This window comes from Elephantulus edwardii, unplaced genomic scaffold (genome assembly GCF_000299155.1).
Source record: "Elephantulus edwardii isolate Elephantulus edwardi_28Jun2011 unplaced genomic scaffold, EleEdw1.0 scaffold00171, whole genome shotgun sequence".
Lineage (NCBI taxonomy): Eukaryota > Metazoa > Chordata > Mammalia > Macroscelidea > Macroscelididae > Elephantulus > Elephantulus edwardii.
The window spans coordinates 6,874,973-6,883,739 of NW_006399921.1; the positions used below are offsets into that span (position 1 = coordinate 6,874,973).

An 8,767-nucleotide genomic window follows, 5' to 3' on the forward strand; every position below is an offset into this window, starting at 1 on the left:
ACAGGACACAGCAGAGTTTAGAGCTGTTGTACATAGGGTCGCTATGAGTCACAAGTGACTCGATGGCACATAACCACCACCACCTTTGGTTTGGCAGTGTTACTCTCTATCACTAGGCTACCAGAGCTCCCAAACAGAATTAGCAGAATTTATAATTTTTTAATTCAAATCACGAAAACATTAAAAATAAAGACAGGAATGATGTATTTTACGAATCATGTAAGTCAAAGACTGTCGGATTAGATTTGAGCTAAGGAAAGAATGAGTATATAATGCTTTTGAGATACTTATCTTAAACAGCATCAATAACCCTAAATTTCTATGGATCTTAATTACATAGGCTGGGTGTGTATACACACACACACACACACACACACACAACACGCATGTGAACAGACTAAAAGAAAAATCCATAATTATAAGAGAACTTAACATACTTCCCTCACAATACTCCCCCCCCCCAACATCTAACCTAAGAAAGTAAAAAAAAAAAATCTGTAGGAAGATAGAAGACTCAAAAACAATCACAAAGTAGACTTCACTCACAGAGTGCTGTAGCAACAACTGCAGAATATACTTTCTTTTTTTCTTCCCTTTTTAAAAATTTATTATTAATTTCAATGAAAATTTACAGAGACTTTGGATTTCCATTCATTCATTGTTGCACTTTTCTCCCCTCCCAGCCCTCCCCCCTAGTACACTACCCTCTTGAAAAAGTAAAAGAAAATTTCTTTCATTGTTTTACAATCCCTTCCCCCAGGTCCACTTCACTATACAGCCTTGGCTCTGGACTCCTGTCATGACAAAAATACCTAATAATTTTCCCTCTTAAACAGTTTTCTCCCTCATCTGCTTCAATGCAGTATACATTACTGAACCCAACCTTCTCAGTCTCCTTTCAACCCCAAGGTCAGTCCTGCTTTACAACAGTGGCACCATGCAGTATTTGTCCTTTTGTGAGTGAGATACTTCACTCAGCATAATGTCCTCCAGGGTCACCCATTTTGAATAATATTGCATGACTTCCTTGTATTTCAATGCAGCATAGTACTCCATTGTGTGAATATACCACAGCTTCTCTAGCCATTCGTTTGTTGATAGGCACTTAGGTTGTTTCCAACATTTTGCTATTGTGAACAAAGCCGCGATAAACATAAATATGGGTGTGCATATATCTGCTTGGGTGGCAGTTATGGTCTCTTTGGGGCATATTCCCAGTAGTGGAATTGCTGGGTCAAATGGTATTTCTATTTGCAAGTTTTTGCGAAAGCACCATACTGCCTTCCACAGGGGTTGCACCATTTTATAGTCCCACCAACAGTGAATAAGGGTTCCAGTTTCTTCACAACCTTGCCAGCATTTGTTGCTTGCTTTTCTGTTAAATTTTGCAATTCTGACTGGGGTGAGATGATATCTCATAGCTGTTTTGATCTGCATCCCTCTTAGAGCTAGGGATTTTGAACATTTCTTCATGTGCTTTTTGGCCATCTGAATGTCTTCTTTGGTGAAGTGTCTATTCATATCCTGTGCCCATTTTTCTATTGGATTATTTACCTTTATCCTGTGGCAGAATATACCTTCTTATGAAATTAATATGGTACACAATACTGAAATTTACCATAAACCAGTCCATTGAGAAATATCAACAAACATCAAAGCTAACCATGATTTCTGACTACAATGGAATGAAATCTGGAAGCAGCAACAAGAGCATAACCAAAAAGTCAACAGAAAGCTTGAATATCAAACACACATTGAGTTCACAAACTACAGAAGATATCACAATGAGAAGTAGCATTACTTTTAAACACAATTAACAAAAATTTGCAAATGTAGTTAAAGCACCTATCTTATGAGACATGAAGTAGAGTAACAAACTGAACCTAAAGAAAGGTGGAAGAATAAAATAAAGAGCAGTAAATCAATGAAATAAATGCATACGCCCACTTACTCATTCATTGCCATCAAGTCAGAACTGACTGGTAGCTGACCCTGCAGCAGGCTTTCAGAGGCTGTGAATCGCAAAGGAGGAAGAAGGAGACCGCTATCTTCCTCCCACACAGCAGTTACTCTATCTAAACTGCCTGCCTTCTGGTTGGCAGCACAACTCCTTACCCACTAAGGCCAACAAGTTCCCTAACTGTCCACCAAGAATTAAAAAAGAAAATTTTAAAAATACCACTCAACCTCTTTAAAATGATTTATGAAATAAAAAAAGAAAAAAATGACAAGCATTCTAAAATAGGGCTCATCTACATGCATATATACAGAAAAAATAATAGAAGGAAATATCCTAAAATATGATGAGTAATTCCTGCATAGCATGACTACAGATCAATTTCTGCTCTATTCTTTCTACTCCTCTAGATTTTCTAAAAATAAGCTATTGAAAAGTACAAATTAAAAAAAAAAGAAAAAAGAAAAATGAAAAAGTACAAATTCCATTGTATGAAATACAGCTTTTTATGAACTTACCTGGATGCAAGAGAATAAATGGCATTGGCAGATGAAGAAGGTTTGATTTTTGGATGCTCACATTCTGGACCTACTAATGGACTGCTATTCATATTCTGGAAAGAAAAGAAAAGGGTTGAAAATAAACCTCCTTATCACAGCTAAGTTTTTCCCTTTACTTACTTTACCTATCCAGAGTTACTACAACAACAACACAACACAGACCTTATTCTCAGGACTTCTAACAAAGCCTCATGGCCTTCAGGCTCTGAAGACAGTGCAAACGGAAGGCTTTAGGACACAGACTCAGGGAAATGTTTTAGAGTGTTTTTGGGTTTTAGCTCCAGAATGATTTGAGTAAATTGGCAGTCTACACAAAAACTATTTCTGGTATATTTCAATGTATCCAAACCTTATACTGACTTACCTAGAATAACAAACCTAATTAACTCTTTAGATTGTTGATCACACAGGAACCACTTAAATGTTAGAAATCTTTCAGCCAAGAAATATCATCTAAAGACCACAATATTGCTCAACTTCACCTTTCCAGGTCTCTTTTTTAAGATATCCAACTATCTAAAGGTCAAGGCTTCTTTAAATATCCCAATTTCATCTCAAGTTCAACTAGCAGCCAGATTCAGAGATTCCTGGTCATTTCTCACCTCTCCACCCCTGTGTCAGCCCCTAATCTCCATCTGTAGACTGCTTTCAGGTTTTCTCAGGTTCTTGTTTCATGCTCTAGAAGGACTCTACCTAACCTGGAGGCTCATTTCTGCTCCTAGACAATTCGATAATATTCACTCTTGCTCAGTGAGCACCAGCTGTACTAAAACTCGGAGAAGAGATGCATGACATGCTCTCCATCTGGATAAGCCTTTCTCCAGAACCAGCACCACTCACTTTCCCTACAGCTTCAGGGTTTTGCTTACCCTCAAAACCCCCTCCCTTCATGCACCTCCCAGTGTCGCTTCAGCTCTTCCTTTCTTTAAAGAACTCATTATCTGACATACTATGTTTTACTTATTTTCTGTCTCCAGCCCTAGTTCCCACATAAACTCTAAACTCAATGAAGGCAAGATTTTTTGACTGTGTGATATTTTAAGTGAACATATATTCTCATTTTAATTCACTCCAAAAGAATAAACACATTCCTCCCATTTCCAGTTCTGAGCCCCTCACCACTAGCCCACTAGCCTGCCTTTTCTCAAGTTATTCCCTTCCAACTTAACATACGTTACTTTCTTGACAGTTACAGTTGCGCTGATTCTGACTCATGGCAATGCCATGAGGTCTTTAAGGCCGTGATTCTTCAGAAGCAGGTCATTGGCCTGTCTTCCAAGGCTACCTCTGAGTGGGTCCCACTCCCAACCTTACAGCTAGTAGTTGAACCTGGGCTTATAACTGCCCACATTATCTAGGGACTCCTTCCTGCACGCGGGTAGTACGGTTATCTCCTCATAATTCTGGTTATGTTACTAAAGATTAAAGCTCTTTAAATGTTCCTTTTCTATCAAATAAACACAAAGTGTTTTTTTTTTTTTAATTTATTATTTTTTGTGTCTGTACCATCGAATTGAATCTGACTGGTACGGAGGAGACTGCCCCTCTTTCTCCAGCTGAGCATCTGGTGAACTAAAACTTGTGCTTTCAGGATTGTAGAGCAGCTTCCTGCCACTAGGCCACCAGAGTTGCCTAACAAAATCTTTTGGGAGAGGTAAAAAGCCCCTATAATCTAATATTAAAATTCTTTTCTAGTCCCTTCTCTTAAATTCTGCTCTATCTAAACTAAGGGATCTGATAATTTCATAATGCACCATAAGCATACCCATCACTATCACTCCGATTTGTCTTAAAACAATATCCATTTTCCAAATTAGTTTAGATGCTATCATTTCCAGAAACTCTGACTGATCCATCTAGAGATAAATTCTCCTTCCTCTAAAGCATAACCATTTACCATTTATAGTTTATTATAACACATAAACATGGTTTATTTGTTCTGTTAGTATATATACTTCTTGAGAATAAGGATCATACTGTATTATTTCTGGATTCTGTACAAAATCTTTCACAGAATTTAGCCCATTAAATGCCAATTACAAACATCTGTTAGTAGGAGAAATTATTTTAAAATCAGAACTCACCACGGAGGTATCCAGACTGAATGTGCTTCCGAGCCTGGGCACTTCTGGTCTGGGTTCCAATTGTGAGGGCAATGAAAATGGAAGTGAGTGTCTGTTCGTTAATTCTCTTCCTGCCCAGGGGTCACTAGGACTTGGGGAAGCTACTGGTACTTTGGGGATTGGCCGGGGCAGCCATGATTCCCCAAGGCGGCTAGAGGGGACAGGGGGCAGTTTATCCCTGGATGGACAATCGCCTGGGGTACAAGGCAGCGGGCGTCTCTGAGGTCGAGTTTCTGCCCCAACAGAATAAGGCCGGTCTGGAGGGGGTGGTGGTGGAAGATCGCGAAGTGTGGGAGGTATTGGTAATGGTTTGTCTTTATGAAGAGAGCCAGAAGTAGCCTGTAGAAACATGGTGGAAGCAAATGAAAACTCAACTCACCAATCCACATCACAGAATCAGAAAACTGTAGAAAAGGATAATGCTTTATTTACCTTTGAAGCAGTTCCAGGACCAGAAACACTTGAAGGGATAGACACTCGCTGCTGTAGAAGATCAAGTCGTGGTGGCACTGGGGGAAGGGAAGCTTGCGGGGCTGTAGAGAATGGAGAAGGAGGCCGTTCCACCTAGAACAAACAAAATTTCCTAGTCGATTACTGGGGAGCCCTAGTGGTGCAGGCTGTACTGACTTGCGCTGCTAACCCAAAGGCTCTGCATCTCCTCCAGCAGCTCAAATTCACCTGGGCTTCCATGGGAGACATGGGCAGTTTCCTCCTCCCATTTCAATCTATAGCCTTGGAAACCTGACAAAAGATCTTTATGAGATGGAACTGGCTCAATGAGTAGACTATTCCGGTTTGGTGTTGAATAATGTTCCCCCAAAGTTCACATCTACCCTAAACTTCAGAATATGAGCTTATTTGGGAACAAAGCCTTTGCAGATGTAATCAAGTCAAATCAAACAGACTGGATCTTACATTTAGTATGGCATCCCTAATAAGAAGAGAGAAGTTTTGACAGACACAGAGAAGGAAGATAGGCATATGAAGACAAGGGTACAATCAGAAGTTACGCTGGGCAAATCAAGGAACATCAAGGACTGCTGGTAAAAACCCAAAGCTAGAAGAGAAGAGGAGAATCCTCTTGTTGGTCTTCAAAGAAAACATGGCCCTGCTGGCACCTAGATTTTCTATATCCACCCTCAGAAACTGTGAGAAAAGAATTTCCTTCTGTCTTAAGTCACTTAGATTGTGATGCTTTGTTACAGCACCCAAAGGAAATTAATACAAGATGTTGTTCTTATGTGCCATCAAATCCAATTCATAGCAACCTTATGCACAACAGCTCTGAAACCTGCCCTATCCTAAGCCAATCTGACTGACTTCAACACCCTACTCCTAATACCGTCACTGTGTCAATCCATCTCATCTGGGGTCTTCCTCTGCTGTGTTGTCCCTCCACTCTTCCAAGAATGGTGTCCTTCTCCAAGGTCAGGTCCCTCCTGGTAACATGACCAAAGTATGTGAGACCGAGCTTCAAGATCCTTGCCCCCAAGAAGCAACTTTGTTTCACCTCCAAAACAGACCTGCTTGTTTTCTTAACAGTCCATGGTATATTCAATACTCTTCTCCAGCACCACAACTCAAAGGCATCAATTCTGTCATCCTTAGTCATTATTCAGCTCTTTGACACAAACCAAGTAATTGCAACTACCATTCCTGGATCAGCTACATCTTGGTCTCTAAAGCAATAATGTTGTTCTTTATTGCTTTGGTGAGGTCCCTGACAACAGGTTTTCCTAATGCAATTCATCTTAGGATTTCCTGACTGTGACTGCTGGTGCCAAGAGTGTTGATTGTGGAACCAAGCAAGCTGAAATTGCTAAAAATTTCAATGTCTTCTCCATCCATCATGTTGCTGTCAACTGGCCCAGTGGTGAGTGAGTATCTTTGTCTTCTTGATGTTGAGCTTCAATTCACATTGAAGCCTGCAGTCTTTGACCTTCTACATACAGCAACACTTTTCAGGACCTCCTCAGTTTCAGCAAACAGGGTTATGCCTTGCATATTACATGAATATTGAATATAACTATTAACGTACTAGATTTAGACTAGGGATCACACAAACCCCCTTAAAAACTCTGAATGTTCCAGAGATTCTAATAGTGCCTGAATTATTTTTGTTTCGCCATCAGGGGGCACTCTGAATCACAGAAATAGCAAGAACATAGTGTGCTGCCGGCATTAGGAAAGGCCTCAAAAATTTCTCTCCAATTTCTAATGTGCTATAAAGTTTCCTAGCTTACAATTTTAAAAAATAACAATCTTGAGGATAAAAATTGGAAAAAGAATGAACAGACATTAAGTTTTCAACAAATTCCTTGGGGAACAATGTGTAAAGGGAATGAGGGAAAGTTCACAAATAAGAAATGTGCTGTGGGCTATGAAAACAAAAATTTTTAAAAAATTGTAATAAGAAAATGAACAAGCTAACTAAAAATGAAAAATGTTAAATTTACCATAGACTGCCAGAGAACGAAGAAACCTGTCTTGGAAGAGGAGGAGCCAGGAAGCTCGTTAGAAGGGACAATAGCAAGACTTCAGCTCATGTCCTTGGAGCATTTAATAAAGAAGGACGAGACCCTGGAGAAGGATATCAACCCTGAGAAGGTCGGTGAAAAAGGAAGACAGACCCTCAACAGGATGGAGCCACACAGTGGCTGCAACAGTAGGGAGGACGTGGGAAAGGTCACACACAAGCAGGCACTGCTCTGTGCTCTGTACACAGGAACGCTGGCAACAGCGCCTTGCAACATAAAGAAGCATCCCGAGTTCTTTCAAAGAAATGTGATTTTGTGGGGGAGGGGTGGGCAGGGAGAAAAGTTCAACAATGAATGAATTGAAACCGAAAATCTCTGTAAATGTTCATTAAAATAAAATTTTCAAAAAAATGTGATTTTACGTCATTAACTAAAAGGGAATTAATGTTTTCTTTCCATTAAAAAAAAAAACCCAAAAACCCCTCCACACCAAAAAACACATTTCTATTTCTTTGCCTATAGCAGAATGGTAGACAGCTGATAAGCTTGTCAAAGCAAGCTGTGAAGAGATATCTAATAACTCAAACAAAATGCCACTTTGATTTGCACTCTCCAACAGGAAGCAACACTGAGAACACAGGCAAATTGTATTACAAACACATATGTATGACGATAGCAAAAACAACTGGCCCTATAGCTAGTCTAACCATTAAGACTGGGAAAAGCAAGCTCTCATCATCTTCAACAGCAGCTTTTACAATGCCTGAGAAAATGGGCATCATATCAGCCAACAATGAACATGCACAGCTAAATGCCAAGATTAAGAAGGTCATGTTATTAGTCAAAATAACTTACTTATCATCATCTAGTCAGTCTTTATCCTGCTGACTTTTCTTTTTCCTTCTACTTAACACCTTCAGATTCGATTTAGTAAATAAATTTCCTATTGATTCTTTCAACGTCTAGTTTAAATCACAAAATTCTGATCCTAACCATTACCAGCACAAGCATCCTTAGATAGGCACCAGTATTAAATAAGTCACTTTTCCATGTCATCAAATCTCATTCTCCTGCCTGCCTTTACAAGTCTATCTAATCTTTCTCTAAACAGGATTTCCCACAATGGCACAGTGTCACCACCACTGCTCTAGGAACAAGTATCAAAATATGTCAGTAAAGCAAGTGAGAAGAAACACAGGAGCTAAGAGATCAGGCTAAAATATCACAGGAGTGAGTGGTAATGAAGTTTCATGATAAGGGAAGAAGAAATATCAGGATCACAGATGCGGCGACACAACTAGAGAATAAGCAGTATACACTGGAGTGGGAGTATATAACAATCCTATATTATTAATATATACTATGAAAAAGAACATGCCATCGGCTAGCTCTGGTGGCCTAATAGCAAGAAGCTGCACTGCAATCCCAGAGGTGCACGGTTCAAATCCACCATATGCTCTGACGAAGAGGGAAGAACAATCGCCTTCTGTACCAGTCAGATCTGATTTGACGGTACACACATTTGTTGTTGTTGTTGTTATGTGCTGTCGAGTTGTTTGCGACTCATAGCGACCCTATGCACAACAGCCCTAAACCCTGCTCTATCCTGCGCCAACTGCACTGCCTCTGACACACCCATCCCTATTACCC

The 8,767-nt window shown here is 39.8% G+C and overlaps 1 protein-coding gene across 1 annotated transcript in view; it reads right to left on the reverse strand.

Moving 5' to 3' along the window:
* Positions 1–8,767, reverse strand: part of CBL (Cbl proto-oncogene, E3 ubiquitin protein ligase) — a 152,706-nt gene that overhangs the window by 13,780 nt on the left and 130,159 nt on the right. Inside the window, exons 10-12 of the mRNA XM_006895624.1 lie at positions 5,073–5,204; positions 4,602–4,979; positions 2,476–2,570 (exon numbers count right to left, since the gene is read on the reverse strand). Of these exons, the coding sequence (XP_006895686.1) occupies positions 2,476–2,570; positions 4,602–4,979; positions 5,073–5,204 (605 nt within the window). The remainder of the gene's footprint in view (positions 1–2,475; positions 2,571–4,601; positions 4,980–5,072; positions 5,205–8,767) is intronic.